At 58.0% G+C, this 22,969-nt stretch overlaps 5 protein-coding genes across 5 annotated transcripts; all 5 read left to right on the top strand.

Moving 5' to 3' along the window:
- Window positions 1-179: 179 nt before the first annotated feature.
- GGTG_00138 (hypothetical protein) lies at window positions 180-757 on the top strand (the record flags this gene model as incomplete). The annotated part of the gene is made up of 2 exons (XM_009217879.1): window positions 180-318; window positions 438-757. 2 exons carry the CDS (start codon window positions 180-182, stop codon window positions 680-682), a joined length of 384 nt encoding a protein of 127 aa, XP_009216143.1. The 3' UTR covers window positions 683-757.
- A 1,528-nt stretch (window positions 758-2,285) lies between these two features.
- GGTG_00137 (hypothetical protein) lies at window positions 2,286-2,534 on the top strand (the record flags this gene model as incomplete). The annotated part of the gene is made up of 1 exon (XM_009217878.1): window positions 2,286-2,534. The coding sequence occupies one exon, from the start codon at window positions 2,286-2,288 to the stop codon at window positions 2,532-2,534; it is 249 nt and encodes an 82-aa protein (XP_009216142.1).
- A 945-nt stretch (window positions 2,535-3,479) lies between these two features.
- On the top strand, window positions 3,480-5,440 carry GGTG_00136 (hypothetical protein; the record flags this gene model as incomplete). The annotated part of the gene is made up of 5 exons (XM_009217877.1): window positions 3,480-3,628; window positions 3,723-4,131; window positions 4,669-4,917; window positions 4,989-5,072; window positions 5,360-5,440. The coding sequence occupies 5 exons, from the start codon at window positions 3,480-3,482 to the stop codon at window positions 5,438-5,440; spliced, it is 972 nt and encodes a 323-aa protein (XP_009216141.1).
- A 10,110-nt stretch (window positions 5,441-15,550) lies between these two features.
- On the top strand, window positions 15,551-16,026 carry GGTG_00135 (hypothetical protein; the record flags this gene model as incomplete). The annotated part of the gene is made up of 3 exons (XM_009217876.1): window positions 15,551-15,596; window positions 15,666-15,784; window positions 15,985-16,026. The coding sequence occupies 3 exons, from the start codon at window positions 15,551-15,553 to the stop codon at window positions 16,024-16,026; spliced, it is 207 nt and encodes a 68-aa protein (XP_009216140.1).
- A 5,158-nt stretch (window positions 16,027-21,184) lies between these two features.
- On the top strand, window positions 21,185-22,969 carry GGTG_00134 (hypothetical protein). Its single transcript, XM_009217875.1, has 3 exons — window positions 21,185-21,682; window positions 21,773-22,404; window positions 22,639-22,969. Exons 1-3 carry the CDS (start codon window positions 21,376-21,378, stop codon window positions 22,753-22,755), a joined length of 1,056 nt encoding a protein of 351 aa, XP_009216139.1. The 5' UTR covers window positions 21,185-21,375; the 3' UTR covers window positions 22,756-22,969.

Here is a 22,969-nt window from a genome sequence, read left to right as displayed (position 1 = left end):
TACGTACGTAGTAGAGAGAGAGAGAGAGAGAGAGAGAGAGAGAGAGAGAGAGTGTGTGTGTGTGTGTGTGTGTGCGAGTGAGAGTGACATGCTAACCAAGCCTTTTTTCCTCTCCAGGAGTGGCGGAAGACGAGATCCAGACGTTCGAGGTCAACCTGAACTGGACCGTCTCGGCCCTCATGATGGAGATCGAGGCCAACATGAACGTCCCCCAACACCGGCAGCGGCTCGTGCACGAGGCCAGGGTGATGCAGTTTGACGAGCCGCTACGGACCTACAACGTGCGAGAGGGCAGCACCGTCTTTTTGCTGCTCAGCTGTTGAGAGCTTCGACTGAATCAGGGCCCAGCACGACTCTTTGTGGCCTCCCCCTGGCCTACGAGGGGACTGAATACCTGCCACGAGAAAAGGAGAGAGCACAAACCAACAGAACACTAGCGGCTTGGGTTCCCCCCAGGCTCGCCGCCCTGACGCAGGGGCATAGACATCGTGTGGCAAAGCGAGCCGACATCGGAAGGGGTAGAATGGAAAGCGTATTAGAGGTGGCCTTTGCTGGTGACGGGTTCCGGGGGCGCGGTGGTCCTCGGTCGAGTATCTGCTCCCTCGGCCGGCCCCCCCCCCTTGCCAAGGCCAAACGTCACCAGCTTGAGATGAAGTCCCCCAGCCACCCGCAGCGTTTTTAAGTGTCTGTACGCCCCGTATGTACGCAGGTAGCTGGAAACTAGACAAAATCCATGGGATTTCGGATGATGTAGTCGCCCGTCGGTTCCGTCCTGCCAGTGAAGATGCATACATTGGTCTCCACCCATCAGGTCGACAGGGGATCGATCCGGGCGTGGTTTGGCCTCGGCTGTCTGGGCACCACGCGATTGTTTCCTTCTTTTTTTCCCTTCTCCCCGGCCGGGACGGAGCTTGGCTTGTTGTTTCTTTCGGGCATTACACAGCTGGGGGCTCTCTGTTTACGGGGTACTGGGAAGAGCAGAAATGCGGTTGCCTAGAGTCCCTCCTCGGGGACCCACACTGGCGCCTTGCCGTACATATTGCTCGTAACGTATCGAGTAGAGCGTGGGGTGTTGTGTGTGTGTGGGGAGGTGGTGTGTGATGTGGGACACGAGACAGAGCCTAACCCTTGTCGCTGTTCCCAAGGCTGGGCCAGTTTTTGTGTGGATATAGCGCTTTACGGGAGGGTATAGCAGTGCGCGCGTGTATGCCCTGGGGGTGGGAGATGTGGGCTGGGAAGTAGGAGGAGGAGGATGAGGCTATGCGCGCACGCTCGATGAATGATGGATGGACGGACGGAGGAATAAACACGGAATCCCTCCAAGAAGCGAGGTGTTCACCTTTGACAACGCGGCATTCGCTGCACCTCGCCCCCGTTCTCCATCTTGCCGACTACCTTGTGCGCGCGCGGGGACCCCCTCTCGCTATCCCCCTGTCTGCTTAGGCAAAAGTCCCTTCTAGCTCGTCGTCGCGCCGCCTGCCGGGTAGGAAAGCCGCCCGCCACGGAGATGGGCGATGGAGCGCTGAAAGACGGATGGGGAGGCCGCCGAATGGACCATCAGGATCCGCCGACGGTCCCCGAGCGAGTCCCACCGGCTCAGCGCGAGCTTCTCTCCCCACGGGCGCCCTTGTTTTCGCCGTTCTGGTGGGGGTGTGCACGTTTACTGCTCTGGCGTTCCTTCTTCTCCTCTTTGACCTGGGCTTGCTGGACCAAAGAAGGAGTGCGAGGGGGGGTGTGTGTGTGCAGGTGTTGTGTGGGTTTCAAAAGACGCCCGTCCAGCCGGTCCATGTCGCATCTACCTTGGGCTCACAGGCGGGACCCAACCTGCTAGTCGGTTTCCACACATCTGCATCACCAAACAATTTCTCTAGGGAACCACGGCGCGGCAGGACGGGACAGGGGGAGAGGCGGACGCCAATGGCAAACGGACGGAAGCATGCATGTTCCGGGTGGGCGGCAGATACATGGGACGACGAGGCGACAAGACAAGACTGGCCAAAGGGGTCCACCGGATGCGCAAAGAGATCAAGCAAAGCAAAGCAAGAGAGGCAAAGGACTCCACCGCGCTGCGCACGAGCAGATTGCGGCTATGTCGCCTCGTCCACGGCCATGACCACAGGCGATAAGGTGGATCAGAAGGTGTCGTCGGTCATGGCCTCCAGCAGCTAGCTCATCAACAGCCGTCTGACTGCATCACCCCACCCCCTGGGCGAGCGGTGATAACAGACACTCATGCTCACACACAGGGCCTGGGGGCCACGCAGATACGGCGTCTGGTCTTCGCCATGCCTTCTTCTCTGGACCTTTCAAGCTTCCTTGTCGTGTCGTGTGCGGGTGCGGGTGCTCGCCATGGGTGCGTGAGTGTGAAGTGTGGGCGTGCAGTGTGTGTGCCTCGTCCAGTTTTCTTGCTCGACGCCAAGATGCTGAGCAGTCAGACACCTTGGTCGATTTCCCGTCAGATCTGGGCCTCCCGCCGCCTTCAGCCCTATGAGATTCTTGAAGAGGTAAGGGCGGTCAAGGGCACGCGCGCATAAGCCCTCCCTCCCATGCACGCACACACCCGCCCGATGGGTTCAAATAGGGTTCTTACAAGGGAAAAAAACAAGGACACACTCATGTTCCCTTCCAATAAGCCCTCAACGGCCTCCAATATCTATGGGTCGGGGGCCAGAATCGGTGGTGGTCATAGGGCAATCTTCATCAAGCGGTCTGTTCGTTTGGAGGCACTTGCAGCAGCCTGCCGAAGAGCGGGCAGCGAGGATGCTGTGGTATTCGGCGCCACGCAGCGCTACAGCAACGCCCTATTCTGACATGCTGCAGACTGCTGCTAGCCATGAGCAATCGCAGCAATTGTGTCTCTCCCCTCTCCCATCCGCGACATGTCGGGAGGTAATCTGCGCCGTCGCCAGATCGCCCCGAAGCTTTGCATGGGCGACGATACTGGGAGGGGCCGAGGTGGATGTGCAGAAACAATAAGTCTAGCTTCGGCGAAAAGCAGAAGAAAAAAAAACAGGCGGGGATTCAATGTTGCTCTGCAGCGTGCCCTCTCGTTGCTTTCTTCCCGTAAGAAGCACCGACACGCAGCACCATGGGGCCAGCCATGACAAGGGAGACTCAGCCTCCTTGAGGGGTCGACTTGCTGCGCGGCGTCGGGTTGCGTCCATAGGCGAGAGAGTCCCTGCAGGGTACGATAATCGGGGGCGGCGCAAGGTGGGTGGCCGGCTTCTCGTCCAGTCCCTTTGATTGGTGCAACATGGGGAGAAAAGAGAAAAAAGGCGCACGACATTGCAGAAATCCCAAGGGAGGAAATCTAAACAGCCCATACCGATGCACCCAGCCCCATCAAGGTCGCCGAAGTGAGGGTGTCAGGCACTGCGTGAGGGGCAGGGGACCCTTTCTCGTGTGGGGTTCGTCTTTTCAGCTCGACGCCGGTCTATCCACAAGATGGGCTTCTGGTTCAGGACAATAATCCCCCATCCATGTCCGGTGGACTTCCAGAGGGCCGCATGGAACCCTCCAACGGATCAGAAACGGTCAGGTTAAGCGACCAGATGGCATCGCCATCGGCCGCAACAGGGTGGGTACTTTACCCCAGTCCTGCACCTCGAGTGCAGGCAGGCTCAGCACCGTGAGTCGGTATCCAGAGACGGCATTCAGACCGAGGAATGCGAAAATCGGCGCCCGGGGCGACACAGGACAGGTAATAAACATTGGAGGGGTAGATCGGGTGCCGTGGCCCTCGAATGCGGACGTGCCATGGGTGAGGCCAGTATTCAGCCGGCCACGCGCAGACGTCCGTCCAAGGTCACCCGGCACAGTCGCTTGCATCGCAGCAGCCCTACAGGGCCAATGGGCATGCACAGAAGTGAAGCATCCCTAGCGCCTTTGCAACGGGAAACGGTCTGCTTCCAGAAAGTCTTGCGACTGCGGCTGGGGCACAGCAACGGACAACCGACCCTATCACCGGTCGGCAGGGCATGGAGGAAGCTTCATTGGCTGCGCCAGCTCGGGTGCGGCGCGCAAATTCAAGGTCAGGATCGGGCCATATCCAGAATGAGGACCTCGGCGACTGGGGCCAACGCAGCAGAACCGGCCCTTTTCTGCTTGGGCTGGCCGCCTTGCTGGATACGGGTATAAGTGATTTTGCTGTGTGGGATCCCAAAACCCGAGCCTGGAGTAGAATGCGAGATGAGAGATTGGGGGCCGTTAAAAGGAGCGCCTCGGGAGCGGCATTGGTAAACCCGCTGGGTGATTGATAGGCCGGTCGGCTCTAGAGTGAGGCGCCGGCGACGCCATAACAAGGCTATGAGCCAAGATACTGGTCACGCCCGATGGGATCGCGCGCGGGAGCCGGAGGGGTCAGAGCCCGACATGGCCCTCATTTACCAAGCGTAGAGGTGGACGGGCTGTCCACGGGAAGGCAAGCCGCGTGATTGGCCAGGATAAGCGAGAGTCCGGTCAAGGAGACTTGGCTTGGTGGACAGCCCGATTCCAGGAGGAAGGACGAGGGCCTTGTTGGTCAAGGACTGGCCTGCAGTGCCTGCCTTCTATCCGTCGATCCGACGTGGAGATGAGTCCACCCAGTCCACCCAGTCCGCGAGCAGGCCGGCACGGCTTCGTCCGAATCGAGACATATCTTTCAGGGTTTGACCATCTCGCTTGACCAAGGCCGCCATATTCCTGCCCGAACTTGCGGGCGGGATGCTTCAGCACAGGGTTGTGGGAAATGAACGCTGGCGGGCATCAAACAGCCAGCACGAAAACAGCAAGGCCGGTGGCTGGACTGGACGGCAGTCAAAACAGACAATCGCGAGGCCTGAGGATGCCAAGTTTCGTCTCAGACAGGCTGGTGCCCGCAGATCTACCGCAAGGCCCCGCCGCCTCTCCGCGAGCCGGGGTGTGTGGGAAGATGGTAGGGTAGGGTAGTAGGGAGGGGAGGGAAAAGGGAGCTTCTGATAGGCCCGTTCGGACTAACGACCGTGGCCCAGTCGAGCTCGATTCCCGTCGGCTTTGGCCTCTGCGACGTTGCAGCCCGTATTCTCGCCGGGTACATGTCGGCGTCGGGAGAAGCGGTGCGCCAGCATGCTCGCGCCGTATAGCAGACTGGATATTGTTGATGCCTAGCCGATGGGACCTGTGCATCGGACGCGGCAGGAGGTGTGCGCATAGGCGGCAGGTCGGTAGGTAGGGAGGTATGGATGTAGGTAGCTTGTTGTTCCTTTGTCGATTTTACCGCCATTTGCACGACGCGAGCGGGCAGGGGGACAGGAGTGTTGGCTTGGGTTTGTGGGTTGTGGGTTGTGGGTTGTGGGTTGTCGATTGTCGGGACGCGAATGGTGACAGGCCGCCTTCGTCATAGCTCCTCTTTGGGCCTGGCGGCGACACCACGACCGGCCAAGACCCAGGGCTGCTGCTGTCGTCGCCGCTACTGCTGGGCTAGGACAGGCTGCAGGACAAGAAAGGGGAGGGCACGGGAAATTACGCACTCAGCACGCATCTTGCCGCCTCGTGCATCAGGCCCTAAGGTGCAAAGAGGTGGGAACCACAGGAGAGGGTCATGGGTCATGCGGCCAGTTTGCGACATTGATTGGGGGGAGCAGCCAAGTGCGGACGTGCGTGGGAGTGGCCGGGGCCCTGGCCGACAAGTCGCCCGCCTTTCTTTGCTGGTGTTGGAGCCAGGCGCACCAAGAAGTAGCGGGATGGCAAAGGGCGAAAGGGCGGGGAGCAGGGGTTCGGCCGGTGGGACCTGGGCGCCCTTTTTGTCGCTTGCTCGTCCGCACAACGCTTTTTGTGGAGCCCCCTTCCCCCTCTCGCTCGTCATGGGTGGTTGCCGCACCCATGGCAGGAAATTAGGGCGAGGCGCAGCCTGAAGAAAGGGCACGACCTGCCCGTCCACGCGCTGGCAGACGCAAATCCCTAGCCCGCCTATCTGTCGGCTCTCCACAACGCCAAGCATTGCGATCCTGGCCCGTCCGGATCCGGTCCCGACTTGGGCTTTTTGCTGCCGGCCTTGCACGACGAAATGTTTAGCCCAGATAGCACGGGCAACGATACTACGTGCCACACACACACCTACTGGCAGCGAGCTTCCTCGAGAAGTACCTAGTTGTGGGGCTCCGGGGCGGAAGGCAAGAACGAGCCGGTTCCAGTGCCCAATCTTCTCGGCAGTGTCAGTCTCTGGGTAGGGGGGTGTTATCGTGGCCCATCACGTCCCGAATAGCGTCATTCCGCAGTTGATCGTCTCGGCGCTTCTCATGCCCGTCCGACGCACCAAGAAAGGCCGGCACTACCTCGTGCCGCCTCGAGCAGCACCAAACCTCGGCCGCTCCGTGATGGTCCCTTGGGTGCGTTGCGCCCTGTGATTGCCCTATGCTGTTTTTTGTTTTTTTTTGTTTTTTTTGTTTTTGCTTTGCACCCGTCGATGCCACCACCCCTCGCACCGCGTTTGTGTTCCCCGGGGGGAGAGGCCTAGTGCCGGCTGCTTCTCTCTTGTGATGAGCCACATGGGCAGGCTAGCACAGGGTCTGTTTGCCGCTGTAAAAACAACAAACAGCGCGGTACCTGCCCGGTCCACCTCCAAACGGTGGGTGTGGCTGCGCTGCATACGATGCAGGTCTCCTTTCCCGTGTGCGCCGTAACCCGACGCAGCCCCCCTGACGAAATATTGCTTGACGTCGACCCCAAAGCCGCAGAGAACCGGCACAGTTCCACGACGTCAAAAGGTTCGCCTGACAGTATCGAGTGTGCTCGGGTCTCGACCTCATGCTCAAGGTCGCCCTAGGGGCGGGGGGGTCATTAGCCGGAAGAGCATAAAAAGAAACAATGACAAAATACATTCATTCTCATGGTGACGTTATCGTGTGTGTTCAGGAGTCCGAACAGGCCAACGATATTCGTGCTTTAGGGCAGGGAAGCTTACAAATTTAGCACGGTTCTTTTGCTTCAGAGATGCAGATGGACATTTGTGGGTTTCTTCACGGTGGAAGTGCTAGACGCCTTTCCACGAACAGCATTGCAACCTCAGCCCCGGGCATGCGGGGTCACAGGCGCGGGACTGGCACCCATCGTGCCATCGTCGCTTGTATTAACCCATTCGGGTGGGGCCCACCGTTTTCCCGCCAGGAACATTCGGCCGCTTGAGCTAGGCAGCCATCCATTTCGCCCAAGCCTTTTCCAGCTGGGCATAGCAGCTTTACGCTTACTCATATGCGCTGGTATGGGAATTGTGTTTTTTTTTTTTTCGAGCATGAAGTAGAATTGTAAACTAGGGGAGATGTATTACACTGGCAAGCTATACATGGACAAACGCACCTTGACGGAAAAACGAACTCATAACGAAAAAATATCAAATATATAAAAAGGACACAGCCGACCTGGCAGAAATTAGCCCTTTTAACTATCATGTCCCTACGCATGCAACCCAGTCCATGTCGATGCAGGTTTTTAATATGTTTCTCTAGATCCAGGGCCTGTCTCGGGTATCACAGTCACACCTCCGGGGTTCAGGGAGCACGACAGCGGCCCCACACCCCCACAGAGCGGATGCTAATTGGGCAAAATGGGATGCTGCAGTTCAACGTTGCGCTGCAGCTAATTTAAGTCGTTCGCGTCGACAACCGCGGGAGGCCAGGCAGACAAAAAGGACGCAAAGCTCGGGTTTGCTCATCTCCATCTCGCATCTGGCCGGCTCGCGATCCGTACTTGGTCTCTTTTTAACCCGGCCCCAGCTTTATGAATCATATCGACGCAATAGCCAGAAACTGGCAGGCAATATCTGTGGATAGTAACTACAGTCCGGCTGTGCTGCCCTGCTGCCACAGGCACCCCTTGGAAGCCGTACCCACCTTCCCATGCAGGACTGGGCGGGCCCACACAAGCTCTGGGTGGTGGGTGGTGACCTTGCCGCAAGCGGTCTAGCGCTACCACGTCCCCTTGTCTCCCGCTCGGAACCGGGCCTTTGGAGCTCGCGCCCGCCTTGCCCCATTCTTTAAGGACCATGTGGGTATGTGGGTCCTTCAGCCCTATGGAACGGAGCAGGAGGTACAAGGTCGCGGCCCCAGCCAATCACGCCCGCAGCCGCCGAGTCCGGCGACCCCGAAAATGGGGTGGGGAGGGGGAGCTGCCCAGCACGCGGGACAGTTGTCTTGGCGGCCGGCAGCCCGCGCCGCCGTTGTGTGTGTGTAAGACCGGTCAGGGGGTCGTGGAGCTGTGCTGGCTTTCGCTTTGGCTCTGCCATCACAGATGCAAACACGCACGCGCGCGCAGGCAGGGGTTCGTCTCCGCCCTCACTTCCCCAACAAGATCAACAAGATCAACATTATGACCACAGAGAATTCCCCGCCACGCATGAAAGCAAAAATTGCCGTGCAACACAATGCCTGTCTTCCCTTACAATTCGGACTCGCCTTGCGAATCCGTGTTAATTTGTCCCGCGATAGCCCTGATTTCGATTACCACCTGGTCAACCAAGTCTCTGGGGCGCGGTGTATCCGCAACCCGGTCGCATTTGCCCATCTCTGTCGTGCTCTATCCTGTAACGTATCGTAGAGATGGATGGGTACGCGGACTTTGAGGGCCAGATTAGATTGCCCTGCATCGAGCTTTCCCCCGCCGTCATTACGGTTCCACCTTCTCGGGGCGGCCTTGCCGTTGATGTGCGCGCTCCCCTCAGAAAATCAATGTGTGTGTAAGGATGGCTGGCTGAAGGGGCTTGTCCACCGGACGGATTGGCGGCGCACGTACACACCCCCCTCTCATACGCGCACCCGGAGCTGGACGGCGCTGCTGCTGCTTCTCCTCACAGCTTTGCAAGCTGCAGGCTCACGACGTATCCACAATTAAGGCTGATGATGCCTTGTGCACCGCCTCGCTGCTGCTGCTGCTTGCCGGCCACTTTGTCTTTGAAACTGATAGCTTCACCGCCAGAAGGGCTTCCAAGCAAAGCTTCCATGTGTGTCTGTGTTCGAGAGCTTCCACCGCATATGGGGATTCCTGCGTTGGCGGTGTGTAAACCAGACGCGGCTCTGCCACCACACAAAGACCTGGAAACAGCACACCCCTCCACCATGACGGCCGCCAGCATGACTTGCATGCCGACACCATGTTTTGGGCCGCCGAATAAACACGGCGCCGAACATGTCTTGTGGATGCGGCAGGATTGTTATGGTTTAGCCTGGGTTAAATGGGGATCGGCCAAAAGTTTAGTGTAACTGGCGTTGGGTAAGTGGGCTTTTTTAGGCAAATGGCAGTTGGGCCCGTCCCTGCGGCGTCACTGGACGTCCCGCGAAATGTTTCGGCATTACCGCGCATCCTCCTCGTTTGAACCAAGCGGAAATAGGGCAAAAGAAAAGAGCCAGGATGCAATCATTGTTATCTCAATTCGGCTTGATCTAGCCTGCTCGCAACCCCGATACTTCCATCAATTGCTGTCCCGCATGTCTGCATGGCTGGTGTTGGTCCTCTGCGCGTGCGTGTGGAATTCCCGCGCTTATCAAGATATGGGGAACTAACGAGAAACAAAACAGAAGCCGCACAGCCCTACAAGGCAAAGGGAGCTCGCCCAGTCGCACACCCCCCCTCTCTCTCGCGCGGGCTGATTGGATGTCGCGCACGGGAAACTTGCGGAATCCGGAAAACTATTGGAGTCCGGCAGGAGCTGGACTTGCATGTGGGAAGGCGGAGGAGGAGGGAGTAGGGAGGACGCGAGACGCACGACCGCTGCGTTTCAATGAGGGGGATGCTTCCTATTCGGGCCTCGGTCGCCAGCGATTCGACAGGAAACAGGAAGAAGAAAGAAGAAAAACCCCCTCCAAAATAACTCGCTCTCGCGCAGGGTACAGGACCTCGGAGTCGCCTTGAGGACGGGAACAAGCAGCGGCCTTGTGATTCAGTGTGACGACATCCCCTCCTCCCCCGTATGTCGGTCTGCTGTTTTGTCCCAAATATATGAGGAGGCAGGACAGGGGGGGTGTGTGGCTACCTACAGTGCAGGATAAAGAGAAGGAAAGAAAAGAAAAGAAAAGAAAAACAGTCGACACAAACGGCAGGCTACGACGACAAAAGCGACAGCAGGTGCACCCGAGTGCCGAGATAGAATGTCAATAAACGGAGGCGACCGAGCGACCTTGCTGCAGGTCGCTTCAGACAAGTCCCACAATGTTCGAGATCCAAACCCCGACTTTTTTGAGTGTGTGAAAGCAAACCGCCAGGCTAATGCGGCGGTCAGGTCGGGCTGGCTTTTGGGGGGCACTTGGGGCACTTGTGCGCGTCTTCTCCGGACATACAGCCTATCTGCTGGGTGGTGGTGGGGAACGGGCCACCACCACCACACTAGCCACAGTCTCCGTTTCTTGACAGTTTGGAGAATTAGCCCACATTCTTTCTTCGTTTTCCACCAACGTAGTTGCTCCGACCAACCACTTGCCATCCTGCCTCCTCGCACATGGGCCGGTCCAAAAACTCGCCCAAAGCTGCATGATGGGGGGATGATTCAACGTGCAAGCAGTTAATTTGCAGTCGGCTCAGCGGACGGGCTTTCTTTTTCTTGCACCAGAGCGATGTTACGCTCCCTCCCCCATCTGGGCAGGCAGACCCGCGCGCGAGCGAAGCTGGTCGATAGGTGGTTGCAGCCATCACACGGCTTTTGTCGGATTTACCTCGCAGGCGTTTGATGGCGGGATGCAGGAGGTCACCGAAGCTCGTTGAGGTGGGTGTGGGGGCGTGCCCTGGTTCCCACCTGTTACATTGGTAATTGGCAGTAAACCAGTCGTCCTGCACGGCAAAGATCAGCGTGTAGGCAACAGCATTTCTGGACAGCCCGTCTCCCCGGTGCTGGTTGCAGCTCCCAGGGCGGCCCACACATCACACTGAACGCGCCTGGGAAGGCGCTCGCCGCTTATTCATCGCTTGGGGGTGCCGAGACGCTTTCCAACCCATCCAGTGTTCACTGATCTACGCACTGCTCGATGCGGTAGCTTGGGGACTCGGCGCGATACTGCGGAAGCATGCCCGGGCATCATGGCGGTGAAGCAAAAATTCATCACAAAACGAAAAGGGTCTTCGCTGGCCTTCTCTTCCCTTCTATTCCCTTCGCTTAAGGTATTCTGGATGTATGGTGTGTGGTGATGGCCAGCGAACCACACAAGGAGCCCCATAAAATCCCGTCTTGATACGTCGTCCCTCTCGCAAGCCCTCGGATTTACGAAACATGCAAAAAAAGCCCCGGAGGCGGTCGGCCGTGCTTTTCTTTCAAATCACAAAGGGAATAAAAAGCAATGATTAGCATGTGGACGCAGGGGTGCGGACAGCCTCCCTAGCCGCTCAACGGCCCGAAAGACGACGAGCTAGTCGCGTTGGCAATCTCGAATGTTTTTCCCTTGCCTCAAAACGGTCGTCCGAGTTGGAGCGGGATGCTTGGCGGGCGGTTTGACGGGGAGGAGGGACGTGCGCGCGTGCGCGACGGACGACCTTGCTGGGCCCGTGGTTTTGGGCCCCCCTGGACCTTGTTCGTCCGTGCCTCCATGCAACCGAGTCTGGATGTTCTCTCTCACCCCGGCAGGACTTGAGGTCCAAACTCGGCGACAGCAATCTTTTGACAAAAGATCATCGCCCACCCCCGGGCATCGGGACCCTGGCATCTTGCTAGGCCAGGCCAGGCAAGCCTCCTATTTCGGATTTATGTTTTTCTCCGAGGTTATTTCCCTCCCAGGCCTGTGCTGGCTGGATATCAGCACCTTACTATTATCGTAGATCAACGACTTCTTTTTTTTTTTCTTTTTTTTTTTTTGGGTGCTTGTGGACATGGCCCCTCGTCAACGATGTGGAGTACCAAAGGCCATGGCCAATAGGTAGGGGCGTGCAGCTGCAGCCCACCAAATGGACAGGACGACGAATGCGCGCGTTGCGCCTTGAAACCACCAGAGAAGCAAGGCACTGTTCTCTATCGAACCCATCCCATCTTTTCTGGGGTCATCCGCCGTCGCCAGCCCGTATCTGGCCGTCCGACAAGTGCGCGCGCGGGCGTGCCCTTGTTTTTCTCTTTGCAGCAGCACCACCACGATATTCCCGCTTGGCCGGGATCCGTGGCTGGCGGGGGCTCCGATCAATCACCAGGCCATTCCATCGAACGCTTACCCCGACGACATTCCCTCGAGCCCGGATTGGCCAAAGAGGGGGGAGGGGGGACACGGGTGTTGCCAAGGTGGCGACTGGAAGGGATACTCCTCATGCTTCACATGTTTTTTCTTCTTATTTTCCTTCCCTTTGCAACTGTATTTCGCGGATGGTAGTGGAGGTTAAAGGTGGAGGTCGTCCTTATCCGGAAAATCGTATTCTCTCCATCCGGCACATGGTGTCACGACCGTGGGAACCCCCCTGGCCGACACACGGACCTCGGGCCTCGAATTAATACCGGGGCTCTATTGAAGAAAATTTGGCTGGGGGTGTTTCTGGGCCGCCCCCAGCACCACAAAGCCCCCGTTGCATCGCATCATCAAATGGCTTGGATGCCACAGCCGGGTCGCAAGCCCCGTAATTCCCTCTGACCCACGTAAGGAGCTTAATGGCAAGCCATTATCCCCCTTGGCCTTGCTGCCTTGGTTCGACGCTCGCAGGAAGTGGCTACTGGGGGCCGGAATACAGCCACCGCTGTGAAATGAGATATTCCCCAGATCCCAGTCGAGCCAGACCTGCTCTCGCCTCCGCATCCCGCCTTTCCGCCGCAGGCGACAGGGACTGGTCGGCCAGGCAGCTTCTCTCCGCCTCAAGGCAGCCCCGCCCTGCTTTGGTTGAATGAACCTTATCTATTTTTCATCCTCTCTGCTGCCTCCAGCCCTGGAGGGAAGCCGGATCCGAAGTTTTTGCTTTTCTGTCTCTTTCTTGGGCCGGCTTCGGCGAACACCTTTTTTTTTTCTCTCTCTCTTCTTCTGATTAGCCTTTTCATTCCGCCTATTCCTCTTGTTGGGATAAACACTGGGAAAAATAAGGCCCAGACCCTAACAGCCGTCGAGTCGGGGAGCCAGTATGAACGATGTGAAACAATAGACCAAGTTCTTTGCAGATTGATGCAGGCCCATGTATGGCGCACGCTCCCCAAGACTCGAATTTGCCCTGCTTTTCGCAGCCTGCCCCCCTCCTCATCCCCAAGTATCCCAAGTCGCCGGGGCCCGGTCCCAAGAATGGGGGTTCCGGGACTCCGGAGCGGCGCCAACCAGAGGGCTGCCCGCCACAATTCACAATTGGGAGGAAAGGGCCTGTGTGATTGCTCAGCTCGGGTTAGAGCTGCAACCTCATCCCCTCCCCCCTCCTTTATCCCTCATACATCAAAACTTGGGCTGGGGGAGAAAGGAGAGTGTCAATGCGCGTTCTAGACTACTGGCCGCCTGTTCGGCAGGCAATTGCTGCCAACCTTGCCGCCGTCGAGCTGCCTGCCCACCTGCCGCCACAGGTATCGGGGCAGGCGGTTCGGGTTTCGGCCGAGTCTCTCTGCCCCTGCCTCTGGCTCGGTCCCTGCTGCCACAGTAGCGGCTTCAGGGGGAGGAAGCATGGTTTTGCGGAAATGCACGCACTTCCTAGCCAAGCACCGAAAATTGGTCAATGCCGCCGCATTTGCATGCTCGAATGGGAAAAAACTCGCACCATCAAAGCAACACAATGTGCATTCTGGCCGCCTCTCTGCCTCCAGTGGCGTTGGAAATTTGCGGCACAGACGCAGGCGAGAACGTGCAGCCACATTCCAATCCAGTTTAGCCTCCCCCTCCTTCCATGTCGGCAGACGGATGTTGGAAGAGTGGCTTGAGGGGGGCTGCGCGCGCCCGCGCAGGCGCAGAGGGCGGTGAGAACCTTAAAAACAAGTCTCTTACATGGAACTTGTCATGGGGCCCCTCCCACGTTAAAAGCCACCCGCGCGCGCGCGCAAGGCAACCCCACCTCTTTTGGGTCGCCTGCAGGTACACACTGTGGCATGAATAACAAAAAAAAAAAAAACCGAGAGCTCGGTAAGCACACCCATACGTCTGTCCCCCCCTCCCCGCAGGCTTTTTCTCACCCGCGCGCGGGAGAGGGAGCGGACAGGCCGTCCGTCAACCCAGGAGTGCCCGGTTTCAGGAATGTGAAGCAAAGCACATTTCCTTTTGTTTATCTCACTCATGTGCCATGGCGGCAACGCACGCTACAGTCTTGTTTTAAGCTGGGCCATTTGGAATCGAAAGCTAAAATAGCAGGTAATCAACCTGGGCCCTCGAAAAACGGTCCCCAAGACGTAGTGGGAGGAGTTGGGCCCTAGTTCGAAATTTGGAATTTTTAGAACCAACGAGATGAGGGTCGTCGTGGGCGGCGCGCGGGCTAGTACAGAAGAGGATGTAAGAATCGATCGAACTGGATCCTCCCGCGACGCCGTCGCGCTGCGCGCGAGCCCAGTAAGCCGGTCCGCAAGGCGCGCTCTACCGCCACCGCATTCCCGCCGTCATGACAGCCAACTCGAGGGGAGCCCCACGGGACGGGGCAGGGCGCGAGACATGTGACCGCGTACTCCTCTATTTCCGGGCCCGCCCGGGGCCGGGGAGCTGGGAGTGGCATGTAAGCGTTGCCTTGAAGCCGTGAGCGGGACTCGGCGGAGACCGTCCTAGTCAGTTAAACTCGCCTGCCTTGGTATTTTTTTTTCGACTTCTTTTTGCTTTATTTTATCATTGGGCTGCGATGGGTGGGTTTAGTAAACCTTGAGGAGTGCAGTGTATACAGTGTGCGGGTATCCATAGGTCCTGCACGTACAAGAAGAAAAAAAACAGATATTACGACAAACGACAAACGACATACGACATACGAGATGTGAAGAAAGCATACGCGTATAACCCCTCAAAAAAAAAAAAAAAAAAGACCGATGATCAAAAGGACTGCCGGTGGCGACGGTGTGCTACGAGGCGCTTATCTTTCTCGACACGGCATGTGAGGATAAGGCTGAGGCCGTTCTCCCCTCTAGCTCTAAACGACCGGACCAATCAGAAACGATCGACGGCGGGCCGTTGATTTTGGCTTCGTTCGACTCGAGACTCCACCGGCAAGATAAAGTTACGGGGGACCCACTATGATTGGGCAGAGAGCACCCTGGACCATATCCTGGACCATGCCGGCGGGGCTGGAACCAGGACATGGGAAGAGGGAGAGGGGTGGGGAGGAGGGGGGTTTGGTTTCTCCCACCCCCGCCCCGCCGGCTTGGGAACCTTGAACCCTGGCTTGTCCCAATTTCAAAGGGAAATCTTGCTGCCTGGCGGCCTGGCCCACCGCGCGCAGGCGCAGTTTTTGGGACGATGGCGGTGGGGAGGAGGGAGGAAGCAGCTGGATCAAGATGTGCGGAGGCCCTGGGCTCTCTTCTTCAGCCCGTTTCGAATCCCGGAGCCAGCGTATTCAACCAGACAACGATTGGACGACTAGGGGTGGTAGGCAATCTGCGCGGGTACTTTTCATGAGATCCTTTTTACTGGGACATGACCGTCGCGACATAGCAAATGACATGCGTATCAAACGCCCATGTCGATACCGCCGCCTCCTGAAAGCAATGCCGGGCGCCACCCACCAAATCATTGCTGCCACGATCGGGTCCTGTACGAGGTGAGAGATGTTTTGCCATGCTAGGCCGAATGTCTTGCCCCGTTTAACGGGCGTGACTTTAGGCCGAATCGAGCGCATCGTAGGGCTAAATGCCCTTTGGGCAGTATGGTGGTGGCATGGCACGGCGAGATCCTCCGAGGCTGGGCCTAGCCCGATTTTTATTTGCTCGCTTGATGTGGGCGTTTGTAAACACAGCCCCCTTTTCTTCGCCAGCGGGCGCGCGATGGAAAGATGGAACAACGCACATCTTGTTTGTTCCCTGCATTGCCGAAGCATGCAGGCCAAAAAAAAAAAAAGGACGAAGGATTGAGGGTTGGAATCTGGACCTTGAGCCCATACCCGTACGGGCTGCAGCTGACGATGGTTGGCACCCAAAAAAAGATGCTGGAAACAATACAGACAAGACTGTATGCGAGCGCCTGAGATAGATTGAAGGAGGACGAGGTGCGGTGGTGGTGCCAGCCAAGCGAAAGCAACGGCTAAAAATAAACCCTGAGCATGGATTCCGGTTTAGGAGATCGAAGGTGCGGTGACGACATGGATCCGCGCGCCCTGATTGGCCAGTAAACGAGAGGGCGCGCTAAACGGGCAAAAAAGGAAATCCCCTGTGGGTAAAATTAGACCCCAACCTGCACGTCTTTGGTCATTGGAGTCGGCTGGCTGTCTTTTTTGGGGAAGCCCGCCCTTCTGCGGGGACCTTTTGCCGGCCTGGCAGAGCAAATCTTCCATTCTTGCGCGCGTGGTTCAATGGTGGAGTTTCTGAGGGCCCAGCATGAGGTCTGCATCGAAATGGATGCCACAAGCTCCAATACCGATGTGAACGAATGGCGCAACCTCATTTTCTGGAAATCCCACACACACAAACTCTCTCTCCTTCTTTCTCTCTAGAAGGGGACGTACTTGCTCACTTACAGACCACACACATACAGTATTTCGAGAGCCCGCCACATGGATATCTCGATTAACCTATCCTCTTTGGGCGTTTTTCCTCGAAGCAGGCGCCCACCACCCACAACGTTGGCCTAATGCAGCCCGATGAAAATAGGAACACGACCAGGAGGTTGGTCGTAGGTCGTATGTAGATGTTTGTGGAGCAGGGAGCTTGCCATCTTGGCCACCCTTTTCTTTTGGGCGCCAGCGACACCGTTTTCGCTTCGTTGACGGTGAAGCATCTTCATCACACGCCCCTCCATAGGCCATCTACCTCCATCTCTGTCAGTATGGACAGGCACATCGTCAGGCCGGTTGGTGGTTTGTGAACCCTGTTGTAAGCAGGAGCCCGCGCCGGCAGATGCCCACTCGCGCACACCAACGGGCTTGTCCGGCTGTCGTTGCAGTCGCGGAGAGTTGCTCGATTCGGTAATTGTGGAGGAAATCCAGCCAATCTTGCGTCGTTGCGCCCAACGAAGCCCGTACACACCACAATAGCGGTATGGCGCTCCTCCCTTTCCCTCCTTCCCTCCCGCACTTCCGCCCGAGCACGTAATTGTCATCGGACGAAATCCTAACTCGCATGAGGGTTTACTAGCAAGATGTGCCGACCCATATTGGTGGACGATACATGGCAACCTAGGGCTGAGGGACGGAAGGACAGGTAAAAAAAACAAAAAAAAATGTTAAGCTAATGAACAAAGCCTCCTGGTCAGTTCGAGTCCCGGCCGAGCTAGCACCCAAAAGCCATCCCAACGCCCGAGCAGCCGAATGGGGTGGTGGGATATCGACATGGCATGCCAGCCACTCAGCATCTTGGTCCCCTAGCGCACAGGGAGGCCCCTTCAGCGAGCCGGTAAGGGGGCGGCGGGGAGCGCTGGCCGGGGCGTCTAGGCCAAGCTGGCTAGGCAAGGCGGAATGAAGGGATGGAAGACGAATATCGGCAAAGTTACCATAAGGCGTGTGTGTATGTGTGTGTTTGTGTGGTGTGTGCCAATTACTGTTCATGTTGTTTCCTTTCCGCTGTCCCCTGCGAATCATGCTATTCCCGAAGCTCTGTCGTCCCTCCCCGCCGAGCTGTTGTGCCACACTGGCACGGCTCTGCCACGCGAGCTCCCTTGGGGACCCGTTCTGGAGACCTGGGAAAATTTAACAAGGGAAAAAGCTCGTCGGCCGAGGGCTCATCTGCAGGCGCCGCTTCCACTGTGATGACCAACCATCACGCACCCTCCTTCCATCTCCAGTTCCGTCTTTAATCAATAACATCAATGATATCGGTAGCTGTGCATTGGTAGGCATAATGGCGGGACTACCATCACAGTTACGTTGCTTGGGGCCAGGTGGTGCCGGACAAGGTCTTATTCTGGCAGCCTGGGAAGACCCGCTCCCAATTTTCGGTCGTCTAATGTCGAGGGAGCGACGGCGGAGAAATTCTCGTGCTACTACCACCCACCCCGGCAGTCTGGGGCAGGGTCATGACGTTTTGTAAGGGGGCCCACCGGTCTGGTTAGGGCCCCAGGTGGAAACATTGGTCTGTTAGACGAGCTGGCCAATCACGTCGAGGCAGTGCGATCGCCATCACCCCCGGCCTGCGCGGCGGGGAGGGCCCAGCAGAGAGCGTCCGTGCAGTTTGGTCCGTTTGGTCCGCACTTTCCCACGGACTGGGAGCTCGCGCAGGTGTGGGCCTGTGGGCCCTGGGACGGACCATCGTCAGGGGCAGGGGATGGACGATGAGAGAGAAAAAAAAACACCGCCATATCGCTCAGTAGCCGAGGGTACGCCGCAGGTGATTCGAGATTTGGATCCTGCTGTGGAAGGGCCAGCGGCCACATGTGTGTAAAATAAGGAGAAACATCTTCTATCTTTGCATTTGGCGCATTTGATCGGGCCTTGCGGAGCAAGCACTTCGACATTACTTTCCGGATTGGGGTCGTCATCCGGGGCTGCGTCTACCACAACCAATGTGAGATCGATTTGGGTGGCCGCCTTGCCGCCGATTGGGGGTGTGGTGTGTGTGCATGTATGTGTGTGTGTGCACTTTTCTGTTCTGCCGCCGCGCGGCACTAACACCAGGTGCGCGTACCTGCTTCGCGCGCCGTTTTGCTGAGCCCTTCCCATGAGAGCCGGTCGGCCACCTGGCCTTGCTGCGAAGAACACATGCGTCGTCCTTGTGCCTCGCCGGCACTTCTGATCCTTCTTGCCCCCCCCTCCCCCTTCTCGACGAGGTTGGGTGCTGGAGGAGGGGGGAGTTCCCCATTCCAAATGGGGGCGGAGCAGAGAACATGAAGCAGCAGACACGCACGGCATGGCATTCAGTCCTGCGACCAGCCAATACGGGCTGCAGCCTCCTGGATATCATGGTTCGACTATAGACACCGCCCGGGTCCGAATGGTAACTCCTACCGCGATTTTTGCCCGCCAGGGCCCGCTTCGGCCCCCAACCTTCCTTTTTGATACTGCCGCATGGCTGTGGGTGCCAAGGATTTCAAATCGTGTCCACCAATTTAGGTACGTACCTAGGTAAATAAATACTACGTGCGCTGGAAAAAAAAAAGACAAAAAAAAAAAGCAAAATGGAATGAAAGGCGAAAACCGGAATGAAGGGCGAAAACCGGCAGCTGGTTGTTTGTGGCTCCTCGTTACCTTGATCGTGGAGTCCTTGCTGCGGGCATGTTTGTATCCACAAAATGGCTCTAATGTGAGTCTGAGCCCGGCAAGGCACCGACCTTTTGCGTCCCCACGAGACCTCGCGGGTCCGAGCCAAGGGCCGCAGCAGCATACCAGCATGGTGCGGTCTCGCATGGGGGTGGGAGGCAGGCGGACGGAAAACGGGAGACAGCGGCAGACGTCTGGGGATATCGGGTTTGCAAACAGACTCCGAATCCCTCTCCCGCCGGCGCATATATTTTTTTTTGATCTGGGGTTGTCCATGTTTGTGCTGGGCCGACGGGAGGCGGAGCAAGCCACAGGAGGATGAGCATGTGCGGCTTCCGCCTGTTGCTAGTTAAACCGCACATACCCTTCTAGTTTCCAAAAACTAACAACGGTCAAAATCTACCTTGGCCTACCTACTTACGTCACAGGGCCGTGGGCCGGGTTGGCGCCATCTGCCTACTATAATCTCGCCATGCGCCGGGGGATGGGTGGGCTTGACGAAAAACAGAAACATGTTTAGGTTGACATCCCCTTTGGGAGACGTTTTCGCCGATACCGCGCGATTCGGCCAACCAGAGGCAGCAGTTGGGCACGGCGGGTACCGCCAGTTGCTGCTGCGCTGCCAGCATCCACCCTGTGCTGGGGCGCGCCCAGTCGCAGTGGATTCGATGCCCTGGAGGGGGAGGGGAGAGGCACTGGGGCTTTGTAAGTGCCTCTCCTCCTAAGGCCGGATTGCCAGCGCCCAAGAATATCCCTGCTGGCCGGGTTACGAGCACTGCAGGTCTCGCACTCTTGCTCTAGGGTGCACTGAAATGAATGTGGGCAAATATAGCAATGCCCTGTGCCCCACACCCGCCACACTCCTATGGCCTCCCGTTTTGAATCATCGGCTCCGTTCCGCCAGTGTGGCAGTATCCGTTATGAGATTTGCTTGCACGCCCCACCGTTCCCACGCTTTCCGGCGCGTTTTTGTTTTTTCCTTTTGCTCGACGAGGTTGCACGCCTCGTACCTGCGACCAGCAGCAGCGCCCCCGTCGCTGAGCGCCGGGAGAGGTACGTGTTACTCAGCGTTGAAACGGAGACGGCGGACCACCCACCACGACAGCCAAGGACCCCGCCCAAAGCGACAATGGATGTCTCTCGTCCAGCAAACCTCTTCCTCGAGGCCATCCATTATCGCAAGCACTCGCTCGATCCGCATCGCACACACCCACAGCACCAAAATAGGTACTTGCCTACATGTTTGCCTACATACTTGCCTACAGCTAGCTTGGCCGCGGTGCGGTAAGGCTCTCGTCGCTGCGAGCGCTGCTCCACGTCCCCTGCAGCCCAGTCCCAGTTGCAGCATCGATCGAGGGCCATGTACTTTGGGTACATGACGCATGGCGCAGAGGCGGAGGGACAGAGACAGGAGGACGAACGCGAAGAAGCGAATGGGCGTGCGTGCGCCGTCTGCAGCGCAGCGCAGCTGTATGTGTGGGTGGGTGGTCGACCAAAATTCCCCTGTCGTCCGCCTTTTCCGTTGATCGCCCGACTAGCTCCAGCAACCAGGCCCCCCCCTCGCACAGAACTCGCACTTGCCAAGTTCTCGCACACCCCTCCCCCCCTGCACAGCACAGGGCTGGACACCTTCTGCTGCTGTCGGGTGTGGGATGCAAAGGGGCGTGTGTCCCAAGGCCAAAGTACCCTGGCAGCGGGGCTTGCGCGCAATGGCGGTCGGTAGGGAAATGGGCCAACCTCAGGTACTCATGGATGCGGTGCTCAACCGAATCGCCGACTGCCCAGGCTTCCCTGCGGTCCATCCATCCACCCATCCATCCACCACCACCCCTCCCCTCTCACCCCTCCCCTCTCGCTCGTGGTACCGTATAGGCAGTACGTACCCTGCTCGCTGCGGCCTACTAAGGGGAGTGTGTCGGAGGGGGTGGGTAACAAAATACATGCAGAAGGGGAGGGGAGTGGAGGGTGGGCTGTCGGAGTGCACACCCGTAAAGCAGCCGTCGACCTTGCGCACGCCTTCCCATCCTTCTCCTAGATGGCGTCTGGGATATTTAATAATGTGGCCCTTCCCCCGCCACTGTCAACATGCCACCACCACCGATCTCAAGCAAGATCAAGCGAAGAGGAACAAGATATATATCTTCTCAAGCCCCTCCCTAGCTCCCACGCTTTCCAACGCTCGAGCTCATGATCAACCATCACTTCTACTCTACTGCTCCCACCACCATAGCATACAGCGAGCCTTACCTCACAACACCAACACCTACACCAACACCCGGGCACCCGACGATAACCTCGCGGCCTCAAGCCCCCTTCACAATGTTCGCAATGCCCCAACAGCAGTACTACGCGCCGGCCCCGCCGGCCCCCAGGCAGTACTCTGGAACCAGCAGCGCATTCAGCGCCTCGGCCAACCCTGATGAGGACTGGACCAAGATCTCGGACCTTGCTGAGCGCCGGAGGATACAGAACCGCATTGCTCAGCGCAACTACCGTAAGTAGCGGACCCAGGGGTGCAATGCGCCCAGCTTGGCTCTCTGGCGCGGGTGAGCAAAGCTGGCTAACACGGACTCCCCACGCGCAGGCAAGAAGCTCAAGAGGCGCCTGGAGGACCTCGAGCGACGGGCGGGCACTTCGGACGGTACCTCGTCTGGCAGCGAGAAGCCCGCCGGAAACAGCAGCAACGGCAACAACAGCAGCAGCAGGAGTACCAAGTCGTCGCGCCCCAGCACCAAAAACACCAAGTCCCAGCAGCTCCAACAGACGCAGGCGCAACAGCCGCAGCCCACACAGGCCGTGGCCCCTCTGACGCCGCCTATGACCTACCCCAACCAGTTCACGCCCCCGATGCACCCCGTGGACGACATCTTCCACCAGGAGTACGACGACCGCGAGCGGTCGCACTCGCCGCCGGGTCTCTTCTACTCGTACCCGCCCCCGGAGGACATCATGGTTTCGCAGTACAGCACTTCGCCGCCCCAGGCAGCCGGGCCGGCGCACGTCTACAGGGCGGTCACGGCGGCCGAGGCGTACCAAGACTACCTGGTGCCGACCACGGTGCCGGTGACGCTCCCATCCCTGACGCACTTCAGCGATGCCGCGTGCATGAAGCGGGACTCGGGCTACGGGGAGGAGGTGGCGCCGTACATGAACTACGGATACATGTCCAGCATGGACGTGTCCGCGCCCGCGCCGTACGACCACTCGAACCCTCATGTGAGTTCCTCGCGCCAGCAACCTCACGCGTACCCAGTCCCACCACCTCATCCTCCACACTTGTCCCTGCCTCGCCTGCAGACGAGCTTTGTCTCGTCGGCACCACCTACTGCTGCTCCTCTCCCCGATCATGGCCACCATCACCACCACTACCAAACCAACCACCGCCGCCCCGGCGCCTCTGTGCCTCGCAAAGCATGAATACTGATCGTCGTGATCCCACCCACCCAGCAGACGCCCTCTTTGTCGCATGGCTTTGACCACTCGACCAACTGCTCCGAGTCGGGCTACGAGTACCCCACAACACCACTTTCCATGTCTGGGTCGCCTGGATCGCCTGGTCTGATCTAAAAGCTCAAATAAGAAAAAAATAAGAAAAAAGAAAGAAAAAAAAGAGACGAGGGGGTCGGGACCAAACGACCGGACTCGCAATGACTTATTGAGTGAAGAGACCAAGCGGGCGTTTTCTGACGCCAACCTATTCCCCTCCCATTCACACTTTTCCATGGTAGCATCGGTTTCTTTTCATGGCACTGGGATCTGGCCCCAACCTCTGTTTTGTATT

The sequence above is a fragment of the Gaeumannomyces tritici genome (genome assembly GCF_000145635.1).
Source record: "Gaeumannomyces tritici R3-111a-1 unplaced genomic scaffold supercont2.1, whole genome shotgun sequence".
Classification (NCBI taxonomy): Eukaryota; Fungi; Ascomycota; class Sordariomycetes; order Magnaporthales; family Magnaporthaceae; genus Gaeumannomyces; species Gaeumannomyces tritici.
The sequence above is the reverse complement of the archived record's forward strand: the minus strand, read 5'-3'. Positions and strand labels throughout refer to the sequence as shown.

Excerpts from the sequence above, each read along its gene's own strand:
- GGTG_00134 (XM_009217875.1), top strand. The coding sequence starts at position 21,376 with ATGATCAACCATCACTTCTACTCTACTGCTCCCACCACCATAGCATAC. Across the intron at positions 21,683-21,772 it reads CATTGCTCAGCGCAACTACC|GCAAGAAGCTCAAGAGGCGC; the intron begins GTAAGTAGCGGA and ends CCCCACGCGCAG. Across the intron at positions 22,405-22,638 it reads ACGACCACTCGAACCCTCAT|ACGCCCTCTTTGTCGCATGG; the intron begins GTGAGTTCCTCG and ends CCCACCCAGCAG.